Source organism: Scatophagus argus, chromosome 2, assembly GCF_020382885.2.
Source record: "Scatophagus argus isolate fScaArg1 chromosome 2, fScaArg1.pri, whole genome shotgun sequence".
NCBI lineage: Eukaryota > Metazoa > Chordata > Actinopteri > Scatophagidae > Scatophagus > Scatophagus argus.
In genome coordinates, this window is record NC_058494.1 from 5226733 (window position 1) to 5242239 (window position 15507).

A 15507-nucleotide genomic window follows, 5' to 3' on the forward strand; every position below is an offset into this window, starting at 1 on the left:
ACGCAGGCAACCTATAAAAGGTCTGATTTGAGAACACAGTGCACAGGTGGAAATGGCACTGAATAGTAATAGCTGCGAACAGAGTAGAAATAGCGCCATCTACACGTTGTCTGTGGAACCGCCCTGCAATGGATCGGAGACCCACCGTGTACATAATTACACAACTAATTATACCAGGAGAGGGACACATTCTGTAGTCTCCTGTTAGTATAAGAAACTCTAATAGCTCGAATGTTTGTTTTTATCAGTTTTTGCGATACCGTACGTCAGATCCGATACATCATATCCTGTTTGGGAACGAAGCCTTCTGGATGGATGGATCCCGCTCTGCAGTCTCTTGAAACGTTTGACCCTCCTCCCGGCGCAAATATTCATAAAATCTGACTTTTTGTGTGCCTGCAGATGACGTTTATCAAGACGCGTCTTTTTCCGGTATGGACGGTGCAGCAGTAAACGATAGTAAAGGAGTGAACGGGGCCCGGACAGCAGCTGACGCAGTTCCTGCTGCTCAGGTGTCCGTGTGCGGCTGTTGGCTGAAGCGCGTCCGAGCGTCTGTGTCCCCGGAGCACCGAAATGAGATAAAAGAGCTTCTTAAGCTGGCCGGACCAGGGGTAAGAGTGAACGGAGAAGCTTTCCTGTTGTAAAGGGGAAGTAAGGAATTAACAGTCGTGTCACAGTGTGAGGAAGTCCTTTGTTTTGTTTTTTCCTTTAGTTTTTTGCTGCTGTGGAGTTGTTGTACTTAGTTACAAACTAATAAAAAGTATTAAAAGTCACCCCTAAGCAAACTGGATGCTGAGGCGACATGCATGACTCAGCACCGATAATGGACTGGCGTCTGTAGGTTACATTAGACACATTACATGACATTATACATTAGTATCAGATGAGACACAAAGTTTAGTAAAGCCAACTGTTAAAATCAAAATAAATGAATGGCTCAGTGAACAAATAAATACGCCATTAAACTGACCAATAATGTTACAAATAAATGTAGGCATTCACTTGTCTATAAAGTGTGACATTAGCTAATTAAAACGGTGCGTCATGGGATCAACTTTTCACCTGCTGGTTGGCTGGCATCACAGCACAGACTGACTTAACTCACCTGGCTGAAAATATACATGAAATTCTGTGAACCACAGCCCGCACGTTTGCATGAGGAGGCAGAAATGCATGGTGTATAAAAGTATGGAGAAATAAATATGGAGAGAGATAAACATATAAATAACATATCAATAAATAAGTCAGTTTTAAAACAGCAAAATCAATAAATAAATTAGAAAATTAAACAGGAAGGCATACAGGGGAATTAATACAAAGGTAAATAAATACAGAAGCAAATTAAAATAGAAATATCAATTTATATCACATTTTGTAGATTAATTAATTTCTAATATTTGATTATTTATAATTGCATTTAATTGCATTATTTAATTCAATCATGGCACTTTTAATCCTGAGGAAATTTAATCTAGACATCTGTTGTTCAGCTTGTACATACACATGAAATACTGTGTGAACCACCTGAGGCTACAGCAGACATCGACAGCCTGTGCTAGGATACTGGTGATGTTTCGTGAACGTGCAAATGAATCCAAGAATCAGAATCAGAATCAGAATTCCTTTATTTATCCCTGGAGGGAAATTCTTGTTTATCCCTGGAGGGAAATTCTTGAAGAAGGCCTTGCAACAACAAATCCACATCAATCATATAGACTTTAAGCTGAGCTGACACACACAAAAAGCAACATAACCCCATCCAAACTAACATGTAACCAAAAGGAAAATTCAAACAGAATGCTGACTGTGTTTGAAATGAGATGAGGCTTTTACACTTGCAGCCAACCACTCTTGTGATACAAACACGCATTGTTTTTTGTGATATTATTTCCAGGTCATTTCCCAGTTGATGGTGTTCATGATCAGTACTGTCAGCATGATATTCTGCGGTCACCTGGGCAAAACAGAACTAGCAGGGGTTTCTTTAGCAGCTGCGGTGAGGAGATTTGCTTTACAGTTTGCTGTGTCTGCCTTCTATGAGCTTACCTGGATTTGTATTGACTGTTGATGTTCTTGTTAATTGCAGGTGGTTAACATCACAGGTATTTCCATTGGCACTGGTTTGTCATCAACTTGTGATACTCTCATCTCTCAGGTAGTATGCTCAGCAGGGGTTGCTCTCTCCCCTTACTCAACAATGAGCTTTTGTATCAGATTTGTTTTCTTGGCCTTTTCACACCTTTGCTTAACGCTGTGATCAGTGTTGTTATAACTTCACTTATTCATCTTCCTGTTTCATGCAGACGTATGGGAGCGGTAACTTGAAGCGTGTGGGTGTGATTCTCCAGAGGGGGATTCTGATTCTGCTGCTGGCCTGTTTCCCCTGCTGGGCCATCCTCATCAACACTGAACCCCTCCTACTCGCCATCAAGCAGAGCCCAGAGGTCGCCAGGTCAGTCCCAACGGTGAAGTGTCTTTGCACAGCGGTGTGGTATTCGTAGGAGTAGAGTGGAGCACAGGATGGAGGCTGTGATCGCAATGCTAGATCAGAAACATCGGTTGTTGTCTTGTGATGTTGGCCTGCTGTACAGGAACTTGAGCTCATTGAGCTTGTTGATTCCTCCACCATTTACCATTAGCTTCATATGTTACATAATCCATAAAATGGAGTGTTATGATGAAATTCTACACGTTTTTCACGTGCACATCGTTTGTCTTTCTGCATGAAGTCTCTGCCAGCTGTATGTAAAGATCTTCATGCCTGGTCTGCCGGTGAGTTTGATGACTTTTGTTTTCCTTCACGTTGTATCAGGATCTTCATGTCATGTCAAGATGGCGAGTGTGAGGTTTATTGCAGCAGTGAACATGGGAAAGCGTACAGATAGTCGGACAGTTCGGTCCAGGTGTCTGAAAATTGCTGGTTTAATGGCTTCAGGGTGGACAGACAAGCAGGAACAGGTTATGTTGGTGTGAGGGGATGTCAGTTGGTTGCAGGGCAGGTTGCAAGTTCGAGTGAGAAAGTATGGCTGAATAAAAATGGCCACCCCCTGAACTGGCCAACTGAGCCCTCGCAGACTTCAGTTCACATCAGTTCTAAGAAGGTGGCGAAACTGCATAGACGTTTAAACTTTGGAATTAATGAAAATTTCTGTTATTGGTTAATCCCATGAATTAAATACCCTTCAAATCAAAGTATTTTTAAATCTTTTTTTTTAAGTTTATGATTTGTAGCAGATTTATAATGATGGCCCAATGCAATGAGATATTTGAGGAGTAGCTGCCTTGGAAGAAACAAATTTTGATAATCTTACAGTATACTTTATAGTGTCATATAACACATCGAGAGGATTTATATTTCAAATATTTTTTTACATTTTTTTATTATTTTACATTTTTTTATTTTTACATAATCATTTTTCTCAAGCTCGCATTTTCCCCCGTTTGCTGTGTCAAATTTCATATTGTTGAATGTTTCACTGTGTCTTTTTTCATTTTTGCAGGCAGCTTTTATGTACCAGCTACAAGTGAAGTATCTTCAAAATCAGGTGCAAAGCTACTGATGTGAAAATGAGTAACGGCTGAAGCACATTAAAATCAACAGTCAAACCAGCGTTAAGTTGTGCTGTGGTTTACAGGGAATCATGTGGCCACAGGTCGTAACTGGTGCGGCTGGAAATGTCTTCAATGCAGCCATCAACTTCATCTTCCTTTATTCTCTGGACCTGGGGGTGGCGTGAGGTTTTTTTTTTTGATTAATTATATGTTACATTACAGACAAAAATTAGAGCAACGGCTGTGTTAACTAATAGTCTTAAGATATCTTATTGTTTCATTAAGGTCATATTTATCCCAGGGTTGTTGAATTGGATCACAGTGTAAAGGAGTTTCTGTTATTCTAATTATTTATTAACAACAGCCGTCAGTAAACTGTTTAACTGTTTAAACTATTTCTTTTTGTTTTCTGTGCTCTTGCTGTGAAACTTGCTTGGTCACTGAAGTGGATCTGCTGCAGCCAATGCTATCTCACAGTACCTGCTGGCTTTGTTTCTCTACCTTTACATCTGCTGGAGGGGTCTGCACAAGGCCACGTGGGCAGGTCAGGGTTATCATCCCAATGTTTGTGGACATTTTGAGCCCAATCTCAATTTTGATGTTTTGATATTTTCATTGACTTCATCGTGGACTCTGCTGCAATAAGTCTCTCACCATTCATGTCCCTTACTCTTACTTTGTGAACGTTCCAGTGTGTAATTTTCTTGACACATTCAGACATTTATAATGACACATCTGTCACCCACAGGATGGTCACTCGACTGTCTGCAGGAGTGGGGACCCTTCCTCAGACTGGCCATCCCCAGCATGCTCATGATTTGCCTGTCATGGTGGATATTTGAGATAGGAGGATTCCTGGCTGGTGTCATAAATGAGGTTGAGTTGGGAGCTCAGTCCATGGTGTACCAGCTGTGCATTATAGCTTACATGGTAATCTTTTTGTATATTGATGCTGTCGTTGATTGCTCCAATAAAAACATAATTTAGGAAAGGCAGCTTTTATGTTCTATTTTACCCTATAGTTTTTGGCGGCATAAATAACCATATTTAAACAAATGCTTTAAAATAGCTCTCTTGTCCCATCAGGACTTCATGGATGTAGCTGGATCAGATTTCACTAGCAGTTCATGCTAACAGTCATTAGATTTTGATTCTGATTGGTGCACAGAAATGTGCGATGTCATCTTTTTTCCAAACGAGCCCTCACTGCTTTATAACAGTGAGCCCAGATAACGAGAAATGCATGTGAAATGCATGCACGTGAAATTACCACAACTGTTCAAATTTTCAAACTTTGGCAGAAAATGTTGTGGTCATGTAGGCCCCAGTTGTTGATAGAAAGAAGCTGATGCAGAAAATAGCTTTTCATGGCCTTTAAAATAACTTGTTTTTGTCTTCTTTCAAGTTAAAAATGCTTTTAAAAATCTGTATTTTGTGTCCCCATGTAACTGCATTTCATTAGTCATTAGTTTTACCTTTCTTCAGCTGTGTGTCTATTTCTGCCTGTAAATTATAGGATAAAACTGTTTCTAATTTTTTTGTATGAGGTGGGGGGGCAAGTATTCATGCCACATATCTTTTATTTTTAACCTTACAGCAAAGAAAATGGAACCAGAGAAAACAATAATATCAATTTTGTTTTTGGCTTTGTTCTTTATACATGTTAAACAAGTAAGCTATAATGTGTTAATGCATGAGTTTAGAGGGACTGGAAGGCAGATTTTTTTTTTTACCTGTGGACAGAGCTAGGCTAGCTGTTTCCCTCTGTTTCTAATCTTTGTGCAAAAGTTACACTAACTCCCTGTTGGTGTAGCTTCATATTTGCCATGCAGTCATGGTGTCATTCCTTTCTTCTAATTCATAGCAGTACGAGAAAAGTAGTACACACTGCATTCACACTGTAATAATCTATATCGTAAAGTCATTTTTTCCCCACAGTTCCCACTAGGGTTCTCTGCTGCGGCCAGTGTACGGGTGGGGAACGCTCTTGGTGCAGGAAACATAGAGCAGGCCAAGCTGTCTTGCAAGGTCCCCATCGTTTGTGCCTGTAAGAAACTATGTATACAGTACATGCATTAGAACTATCATAAAATCATTCAAGCAATGAGAACATGTTTCATATGATATATTGAGTATATTGTATTAAGTGTCACATCAACACCCATAAACAAAGAAATGTCTGTTCTAAACATAGACATATAGTACCCAAACACATGGCCTTGTGCTCACTTTTTCTCTTTGAAATTTCAGTTTAAGAAATCAAACATTGTTCAAATCCACTAACAAAAGCTTTTTGGTCCTTTGTTCCAACACAGTCAGTGTTGCATGTGTTGTTGGAGGCAGTCTCAGCATTGCCAGAAACGTCATTGGATATGTTTTCACCTCAGAGCAGTGAGTAAAATCTTCAGACACTTTGCTTTGTTGTATGAATCAGTTCTCTCACTACAGATCCTCTCTTGTCTTTTGCTCCTTCATTTCAGGCGTTATTGTCAGGATATATAATAATAATCAGGATTTGTCTGCATTTCTTACAGAGAGATTATTCAGCGATGTGCTGACGTCATGCCCCTGTTTGGTTTCATGCATGTTTGTGATGCCGTCATGGTGAGAAATGCACGATTAACTTTTTCGTACATGTAATCCACAAAGCATTTTATACATAAAATGTGATGTGTATTCGACATCATCAGGGTGTGGCTGCAGGTGCTCTCAGAGGAGCAGGAAAACAGATGGTTGGTGTTGTGTGTAACCTGGCAGGGCTCTGCTTCATTGGCTTCCCCACCGGTGTGTCCCTGATGTTTGCAGCAAAAATGGGGATTAAAGGTAAAAACAAAATGCTGTTTTGTATTTCCATGTCCTGTGCCTCCTAGTTGTCCACAGACATTCAGAAAAAGCACTGAAACACTCCCATTTTTGTGCAGGACTATGGACAGGAGTTACCGTTGGTGTTTCACTGCAGGCCACTGTTTTTGTCATATATTTGTGCAAACTTGATTGGAAAAAGGCCGCTGAAGAGGTAGGCAGCTACATCACTTTGCCTTAAGATGCATGTGAAGTTAAAACTCACTGTCAGCAACTGTACCTCATGTCCCTGATCAGGCTCGTGTGAGAGCAGGAGTCCAGATCACAGAAGAAGAGGAGATCACTGAGTTGGACCACACAGGTAAGTTCAGGCCCTGCCTTCACTTTATACAACCCCAATTCCAAAAAAGTTGAGATGCTGTATAAAATGTAAATAAAAATAGAATGCAATGATTTGCAAATCTCATGAACCCATATTTTATCCACAGTAGAACATAGAAAACATTTCAGATGTTAGGAGTGAGACATTTATTTTTTCATGAAACATATTTGCTCTTTTTGAATTTGATGGCAGCGACACGTCTCAAAAACGTTGGGACAGGGCCATGTTTACCACTGTGTAGCTTTTCACACCGTGGCCCAACTTTTTTGATATTGGGGTTGTATCATCCCTGCTTTGAGTCTTTGAGTCTTGTATTACATGTCTTTTTCAAACTCTGCTTCAAAACTCTAGACTCGAATCAGAACCCGGCCCAGGTCAGTACCACTCTGTCCAGCTTCGTGAGCTCTGACGAGGGCACAGACCTTGAAGTGTATGATTCAGGCCACAGTCCGCTACTGTCCTCTTCTGCTACCACCACAGTGGGAGATGTTCTGTCAGTAAAGCAGTTGGTTTTACGACGTGGGCTGACATTGTCGATCATGATCTTCATCCTCATCACTGGAATTGTAACCAGTAACCTGCTGGTTAAACTGTTCAAATGACTCATCCTAAAGGTTCATTAATATTTTTTTAATGTTAACACTGACTGTCGAGGAGCTGCTCATCATCTCCAGTTGCTGCCGCACTGCAAACATTGGACAGCCAGAGCAAGTGACTTCTGAAGAGTCAAGGAGCCAAAGAGATCCATTTACATCTCTCAGCTAGCAGACCAAACCAAAGATGAAATCCATAAGCCATAAGAACTTTTTGTAGTAGTGTATCAATGTTGTTTGTTTGTTTGTTTGAGTTTTGGACTTCTGTTCAGATATTCCCCTGGTCAAATACTTAATTACGAATTAAGATGTGGCCATAATGTTAGTTTTACACATAACAAAATGAACAAACTTTATCAACAGAATGTTAAGAAACAACAGTGTTCTCTGTACTGAAGTTAGTATGTTAACCAGCCAGCCCTGACATATAATGCAAAGGATGAGGCACTGTATAAAACTGGACCAAACCATTGCAAGTCAACACTTTGACAGCATGCAAGTGATGGTGACCTCTGGGCCAGTGAGGTGCCCTGTCGGCTCCCCCCATTTGTTTTGGTGCATTCCTCGTATGCCGTCTGTGGCTGAAGGCCAGTGTGGGAGCGTGACTCTTTTTCTCTTCGTCATGACTGTTGAAAATTAATCCACATGCGCAAAAGACACAAGACACTGACTCTAAAGTGTCACGTAGTAAGGATCCTACACAGGTTATGTAATGTAATTAACATTTTTTAACAATTTAAGGTCTGTCAGTTGGATTATGCTCTGTGGTCTGCACAGGTGACATAACAGTCTCCCTATTGTGGAAATATTATTTAGATATGCTCAAATTAGTTCTCTAAATTAAAGTATTTTTGGATGTCTATCTGTTTCTATTCATTTTAATTACATGGCATTTTCAGTAAAATACATTACAGATGTATGAGCACTACATTTCATTTGGCACATAACCACAGTGTGTGTATTAGGGTGAAGACTTGCCTTAAGCTTAAGGTAAGGTTAAGGTAAGTGGTAAGGTATGTTTATTGTTATGGTTAGGTGGTGGTTAAGCCTCCAGGAAATTAATGTAAGTCTATGTAATGTGTGTGTGTGTGTGTCAGATTGTGCCTATTTGACACGTGCTGCAGTCTGACTTGCAATCTCTCTGCAGTTAAAGTAACCGATTTTACTGATTAAGCTTGAAGTGACGCAAAGTATTGCACTAGGTGGTTGGTTTCGAGGATCCTCGTGGAGCACGTGCGTCAGCCCTCCTCTGACTCCTCCCGCGGTGGTCGAACAAAAGATGTACTAACCCTGTTCAACATTATCACTGTCAAGGAGAAAGCAGTTACGGAGTTGAACTCAACCTGCCAGCTGAGAACACTGCACTTTGGCGTGATATGGAGACCTCTGGTAAAGCACCAGTTAAATATACAGATGGGGTGAACGGAGATTCCAAAGCAGCTGAAGCGGCCTCTTCTGGTCAGGACTCCGTCTCTTGCCTGGGAGGCGTGAGGTGTTCACTCCCACCAGTATACCGGAATGAGCTCGTCCAGCTTACCAAACTAGCGGGTCCAGTGGTAAGTCGCCCGACACTCTGCTGCAGCCTCTGCGTTCTTTATGTGTACGGCTGATTTTAACTTAGGCGTTGTTAGAAGGTGTTCACGTTCATCTAAGTGTCACCTCTCGTACCTTTCCAGTTTAAAGTGTACTTTCAGTCAGCGGTGGAAAGTATTTAAATAGTACTGTACTTTTTGGTACACTTTTGAGACACTTGCACTTGTACATTGAAAATTTCTATTTTCTCTTCCTTTGTACTAGAAAGTGCAAAGTTCAGAACCAAATAGTGTACTTTTTACTCCACTATGACTTTACAGATTTGCTTCAATAATACAAAATATAATCAACAATAAATTATGATGTAACTTTAAAAATTAACGTTAAAAATTTATTGAAGGGGAGAGAAAAGATACCTGGCAGATAAACTCTGTAACCTACTTCAATAATCTCAACACTGAAGTGAACACATCATTGCTTCATTAATTATAATACAATAATATACATTATTATTAATAATATGCATTATATCGATGAGTACTTTTACTTGTGGTATTTACTTGTAACAGAGTATTTCTACACTATGGTGTTTCTGCATTTACAGAAGTTCAACTTCTTCCACCTCTGTTTTTAACGCTGCATGCACTTTTGTCTCGATTTACAATAAACAAAACAACACAAACAGCCCCTGGAGGGTGTGGGGCACCCAAACACCACAGTGAAAATCACTGATGATCACTGTCTATATAAAGGGGAGTGCACAGCAGATATACCTTGTACTGTTTGTTTACTTATGTAATTACTTATCTGCTTTTGACAGATTTATTGGACTTGTTGTGACTTGTTGTGATGAATAATTACATCGTTGAATAATAAGCGAGTCACGTCTAATCAGATGAATGCTATCCATTGAATATTGATAAATAAATTTGATAAAATTGATCAAATTGTCAAGGGGTGTTGTGCTCGTTTTTGTGCTCCAGGTCATTTCCCAACTTATGGTCTTCATGATCAGTTTCGTCAGCACGGTGTTCTGTGGTCACCTGGGGAAAACTGAACTTGCAGGAGTATCGTTATCAATTGCGGTGAGGCGAATTGCTCAAGTCCTATCTGTGCTTGGATTGGTATCTGAGCCTACCAGCACTCACATTTACATTCTCTGACTTTTATTGTGTATGCTCTTCCATTCATAATGTTGTTGTGTATTGCAGGTGGTTAATGTCACAGGTATTTCCATTGGCAATGGTTTGTCGTTAACCTGCGATACCCTCATCTCTCAGGTAAACCTCACCAGAGGTTCCTTCATTTTATTTATCTAACCAAGACAAACACAACCACTACGGCTGGGTTCCCAGGTTTTCCTGGGGTCACCTTTAAAACAAATGAACAATGAGATTTTGTATCAAATTAGTTTTCTTTGACTAGTCATACCTTGGTTATTGGTGTGATTAGTGTTTTCTGACTGCTTTTATCTGTGTACACGTTTCATGCAGACGTATGGGAGCGGTAACTTGAAGCGTGTGGGTGTGATTCTCCAGAGGGGGATTCTGATTCTCCTGCTGGCCTGTTTCCCCTGCTGGGCCGTCCTCATCAACACTGAACCCCTCCTACTCGCTATCAAGCAGAACCCAGAAGTTGCCCGGTCAGTCATTATTAATCCCCAAAGCGACATTTTTAGTGCTGTGCATGTAGTTTCATCTAGAATTTCTTACATGTTAGACAGAAACTTAGAAATGATAGGAGAAATTAATTTACTAATTTAGCACTGACAGTTATCAGTGCACAGTAGGATGGAGTATTCGTGTCAAATGACGTTTTGACCTGTCATTGGGTTTCCATCCCTGATTTAATGAACCTTTAAATGGCCTTTAAATCCTTGTTTAGTGGCATTGCTAGACAGTCGTGAAATTTTGAATTGGAACAAATAAAAGAAGTTAGTCCTGTTAATTTCTGCAATTTAATATAGTAAATTGAGTTCATTTTCGCCCACTTGGGAGCAGCAGAAAAAAATGCAAATACAACATGGTCACATTTTAAAAGTACATAGTACATTTGTTAGCAAATAGTTGCTTATTTTCAAGTCCAGGAGATACAGAGCTACATTAACTTACTGTGTCTGTCTGTCGGGCACGTAGTGTGCAGTAGGCTTTTAAAGCATTTCTCATATGTCTGTAAACAGCACGATGAGAGTGAAACAGAACAATTAATTTGCAGGCCATAAAACCAAAAACAAAACAGAGTTGGGTTCATCACTACAGGTGACTGACACTGTCATCACAGCTGCTCTATGATTAATAATGACTCATAACCTCATATTATATATGTTAATTCATTCATATATTTCAGCAGCACAATTTCACATGCATGTTCATTTGTTGTGTTTTGTGAAGTCTTACCCAGCTGTATGTGAAGATCTTCATGCCTGCACTGCCGGTGAGTTTGCTGCACTGAAAAGCCTGTAAATCGAGATAATGACGCAATACATACAGATGCTGATTCTTACTCTCAAGCTCAAACTTGCATACAAAAGTGTCACTAATTCTGTGTCCGTCTTCAGGCTGCTTTTATGTACCATCTGCAAGGGAGGTATCTTCAAAATCAGGTGCGGCATTGCAAACACACTGATCTCAGAGTTGATGACTGGACCCTGTTTATTTGAATTAATACTGATACCAGGTTGTGCTCTGGTGCACAGGGAATTATATGGCCTCAGGTTATAACTGGAGCAATTGGGAATGTCTGCAACGCAATCATCAACTATGTCTTCCTATATCATCTGGATTTGGGCATTGCGTGAGTTTTTGACCAGACCTTTGACCTTTTCTTCTTTTTCTTTTTTTTTTGCTCTAAAACCTAACATATGCATTTTGTTTTTCTTTCAGTGGATCTGCAGCAGCCAACGCCATCTCACAATATTTACTGGCTGTGGTCTTATATGTTTACATCTGCTGGAGGGGTCTGCATAAGGCTACATGGGGAGGTCTGTTGTTTTCTCATTTTTATTGCGATATTTGATAAAAAAATGTGTTCTCTTCTGGGGTTGATTCTATTATTGTTTCCAGTAATTCCATCCTCTTTCATCATTCAAGTCTCTGGTCTTTCACAAATTTTTAATCGGTTGTTTGCTGTGAACTTTCCAGGGTGTAATGTTTGACAAAATTTGTTACCCTCTATAAATGTGTAATGTAGTGTAGAGGAGAGGTTACCGCGGTGACACAGCTGGTCCGTGTTCAGATTTACTTTAAAGTTTTATCATTTGTCAGAAGGCTGAACAATAATTTGCCAGTGGTAGAATAATTCCTGCCTTTTTGTGATTTCAGCTAAAGGTTTTTTATTATATATAATATGTGATTATAATGATTAAAGATTGAGTGAACCCTTTTAACCTGTGCTGTGCTAAACTTTAAACCCGCATGATAACTTTTCAAATACATCTGCAGTATTTAAACAATGTCAGTTAATATGCTCATGCAGATAGATTTTGTCATGCGTTACAGTCACATAAACTTGGATGCTCTCACTCTCAGGAGGTACCCAGTATAACCTACAGCTTAACGTACGGATCTCTGACCCACAGGATGGTCGCTTGACTGTCTGCAGGAGTGGGGACCCTTCATCAAGTTGGCCATCCCCAGTATGCTCATGCTTTGTCTGGAGTGGTGGTTGTTTGAAATAGCAGGATTCCTGGCTGGAGTGATTGGTGAGGCGGAGCTGGGAGCTCAATCTATAGCATATGAGCTGGCAGTTATAGCTTACATGGTAAGTCCTCTAAATGTCTTTCCTACCATCACTTCAAATATCAGTTATAAAAGTTAACGCTCTGTTTTTGTGTTGCTCCCATTAAATTATAGTTAAGAGAAAGCTTGAGTATAATCTATTTTTTCCCCACAGTTCCCACTAGGGTTCTCTGCCGCAGCCAGTGTACGGGTGGGGAACGCTCTTGGTGCAGGAAACATAGAGCAGGCCAAGCTGTCTTGCAAGGTCCCCATCGTTTGTGCATGTAAGAAACTATGCACTTACATGTCTCATTAAGACAAGAAAACAACTTGAAAACAGACACTGGATACAGAGAACACATACACTCTGCACACCATCCATCTGCAATGTTTTGTTTATCTAAATGTCACACAGCATCAGAGTAAGAAAAGCAACACTGACTTGCTGATAGAGTGGGCAGGCTGTAGTCATTATGCTCTGCTGCTGTTTTCTGTGTTGTGAAAGTCACCTGTAAATGGCTGCTCTGTATCATATGGATTTCTTTCAGAATCTCATGAATATATTTTGTATGAACTGAAATGTTTATTTCAAAGACAGTAATTGTCATGTAATTCAAAGCATGGCCTGGGGAAGGAAGTGTTTTACTTATTAACAAATATTTTTATTTCTTTTCCTACGGCAGTCATCATCGCATGTTTTGTTGGAGGTAGTTTGGGCATTGCCAGAAATGTCGTTGGATTCATTTTCACCACGGAGCAGTGAGTAAAGTCTATGACAGTGTGTTTGTCACATTCTTGCACTGACAGAGTTGCTCAGTTATTTTGTGTATCTTTAGTTGCAGTCAACATGCCACATCAGGCTTAGTTTTGTATTTCTGCCCAGGCTGTTACACAGTAGCTTTCCCCAAACAAACCTAACTAATTTCAAATTTTTACATGAGGTGAGCACACCTTTTTCCCAAGTTTCAAACAATATATAACATTCCTTTGCCATGGTGGTGGCTTGGAAAACAGCCAAAAAACAATTTTATATCTGTAAAATAACATGGTTGGCTAGGAGCTATCACTCAGGTTGTCATTTTATTGTCATTGCATGCACATTTCTTATTTCATTATGATGAGAAAGGTTTTGTTTACATCCAGTGTCAGTCAGTCAATCCCTCTCCTGTTCATTTTCTTGCCAGCACATATTGTATTTTCCATCAAGAATCTCTCTCTGCATGTTTTTTTAGAGACATTTTACAGAGAGTGGCCGACGTCATGGTTATATTTGCTTTCACACACGTTTGTGATGCTGTTGCGGTGAGAAACAATTCCATGCAAGTTATCAGGATTTCATCCCAGTACTGACATATGCAGAACGTGGATACGAGATACAAATACAAATATCTGTTTGATATTGTCAGGGTGTGACTGGAGGTGTTCTTAGAGGAGCAGGAAAACCGTTGATTGGTGCTCTGTGTAACCTGGTGGGATTCTACTTCATTGGCTTTCCTATTGGTGTGTCCCTAATGTTTGCAGTAAATATGGGCATCGTAGGTAAGAAGAGACCAATCATGTACAGTTCTGCAATTAGTACTGTATGTACTATTTTCTCCTGCTCATCAGCTAACATTCTGGAAAGCCACTGAAACTTTTCTCTCATCTCTGTAAAAGGACTGTGGACAGGACTTACCATCTGTGTGTTAATGCAGTCCATTTTCTTTCTCACATATGTGTACAAACTTGATTGGAAGAAGGCTTCTGAAGAGGTAAAATGCTACTTTTTTTTTAACCTTGTCTCGAGATATATCTTAAGTCAAAACCTGCTATATTAAAACATGTCTTAAATGACTCTGATCAGGCTCTTGTGAGAGCAGGAGTCCAGATCAAAGAAGAAAAAGAGATGGGCAGGATGGAAAATAAAGGTAAGCTCCAATGCATTTACTGAAGCATGCTAGTAGTGACAGTATTTCATTAATACTAAAGGTTCTTCCTGAAACCTCCAGACTCGAATCAGAACCATGCTCAGGTCAGTACTACTGCATCCAGTTGTGAGAGTGCTGAGGAGGACCACACATACCAGGAGGTGCATATTGCGGACCAGAATAAATCCACTACGACTACGCTGGGAGAAGTTCTGTCAGTCACACAGCTGGTTTTACGGCGTGGCCTCGTATTGCTGATCATGATCATCATCCTCGTCGCTGGAATCCTCATCAACAACTTCGTCATGAGGTTGATGAAATGAGTCCTCTGATGATGTAGAGTTGGCACTCAGACTCGTGGTTGTCCATTAACAATATTTTCATGTTGACATGAAATGACCTTGCATTGTGACAGAGTTATTCGCTCCGTTGATCCCACTGAGGATCAACGCTTGAATCTGCAACCTTTCCAAAATCTGTCATGTATAACTGGACAGCCACTCACAGATCATGTTTAACAAGTTGATAAGGGAATATCTAGCAAGCCAAAGAGACTGAGATATTTTCTGAGAAGTTAGCTGAATAAACTTGAACTGCACTGAAATGTGGGTATTAGGGCTTGGGGAAAAAAGGACTTTAAAAGTATAGTCATGTAGTGAAATTTTGATTAAAGTGGATGCAGGCCTTCATTTTTACCATGATTTTGCTTTGGAGTCAACTTGTGGTCCCTAGGGGGCGATAAATTGCAACTTTAACTAGGAGTTTGTTCACGCTTGTGACAAACGCTATTCAGTGGCTCAGGTAGACAAAAAGAAAAGAAAAAATTCCAACATACTTTGATTTCTTCAGTTGTTTACATGCTGTGCCTTGGGTTCAAAGAAATATGTGAATGAATACTGTGCAAACACTTTGAGGTGAGTATATTTTTTGTGACATTACTTGCTCAGCAGTAGGACAGCTGAGAGTTGGTAACATATGGCATTACTTCACTGTGAGGGACTTGTGGTTGGAAGACATTATTA

General features: G+C 40.0%; 2 protein-coding genes across 4 annotated transcripts; both read left to right on the forward strand.

The window, feature by feature from the left end:
* The first annotated feature begins 170 nt into the window (after nt 1-170).
* Nucleotides 171-8191, forward strand: LOC124066556 (multidrug and toxin extrusion protein 1-like). 2 transcript variants are annotated; one of them, XM_046403058.1, is made up of 16 exons: nt 175-611; nt 1895-1996; nt 2087-2155; nt 2304-2452; nt 2730-2772; nt 3501-3545; nt 3636-3733; nt 3999-4096; nt 4301-4482; nt 5491-5599; nt 5868-5943; nt 6087-6156; nt 6243-6375; nt 6474-6568; nt 6652-6715; nt 7088-8191. In XM_046403058.1, the coding sequence occupies exons 1-16, from the start codon at nt 435-437 to the stop codon at nt 7336-7338; spliced, it is 1761 nt and encodes a 586-aa protein (XP_046259014.1). In that variant the 5' UTR covers nt 175-434; the 3' UTR covers nt 7339-8191. The 2 variants fall into 2 exon arrangements, with proteins under 2 accessions (XP_046259015.1, XP_046259014.1); XM_046403059.1 differs by lacking the exon at nt 1895-1996 and having other exon boundaries at nt 171-611.
* A 409-nt stretch (nt 8192-8600) lies between these two features.
* Nucleotides 8601-15291, forward strand: LOC124066579 (multidrug and toxin extrusion protein 1-like). 2 transcript variants are annotated; one of them, XM_046403068.1, is made up of 16 exons: nt 8601-8885; nt 9846-9947; nt 10074-10142; nt 10356-10504; nt 11253-11295; nt 11420-11464; nt 11558-11655; nt 11745-11842; nt 12440-12621; nt 12754-12862; nt 13262-13337; nt 13811-13880; nt 13985-14117; nt 14235-14329; nt 14422-14485; nt 14567-15291. In XM_046403068.1, the coding sequence occupies exons 1-16, from the start codon at nt 8706-8708 to the stop codon at nt 14806-14808; spliced, it is 1755 nt and encodes a 584-aa protein (XP_046259024.1). In that variant the 5' UTR covers nt 8601-8705; the 3' UTR covers nt 14809-15291. The 2 variants fall into 2 exon arrangements, with proteins under 2 accessions (XP_046259024.1, XP_046259032.1); XM_046403076.1 differs by lacking the exon at nt 14567-15291 and having other exon boundaries at nt 8603-8885; nt 14318-14329; nt 14422-14474.
* The last annotated feature ends 216 nt before the right edge of the window (nt 15292-15507 follow it).

Bases quoted from the DNA above. Each gene is read 5' to 3' on its own strand.
- LOC124066556 (XM_046403058.1), top strand. From the start codon at position 435: ATGGACGGTGCAGCAGTAAACGATAGTAAAGGAGTGAACGGGGCCCGG. The intron at 2,156-2,303 runs GTAGTATGCTCA...TGTTTCATGCAG, and splicing joins GTGATACTCTCATCTCTCAG to ACGTATGGGAGCGGTAACTT. The intron at 5,600-5,867 runs GTAAGAAACTAT...GTTCCAACACAG, and splicing joins GGTCCCCATCGTTTGTGCCT to TCAGTGTTGCATGTGTTGTT.
- LOC124066579 (XM_046403068.1), top strand. From the start codon at position 8,706: ATGGAGACCTCTGGTAAAGCACCAGTTAAATATACAGATGGGGTGAAC. The intron at 12,863-13,261 runs GTAAGAAACTAT...TTCCTACGGCAG, and splicing joins GGTCCCCATCGTTTGTGCAT to TCATCATCGCATGTTTTGTT. The intron at 13,881-13,984 runs GTGAGAAACAAT...TGATATTGTCAG, and splicing joins ACGTTTGTGATGCTGTTGCG to GGTGTGACTGGAGGTGTTCT.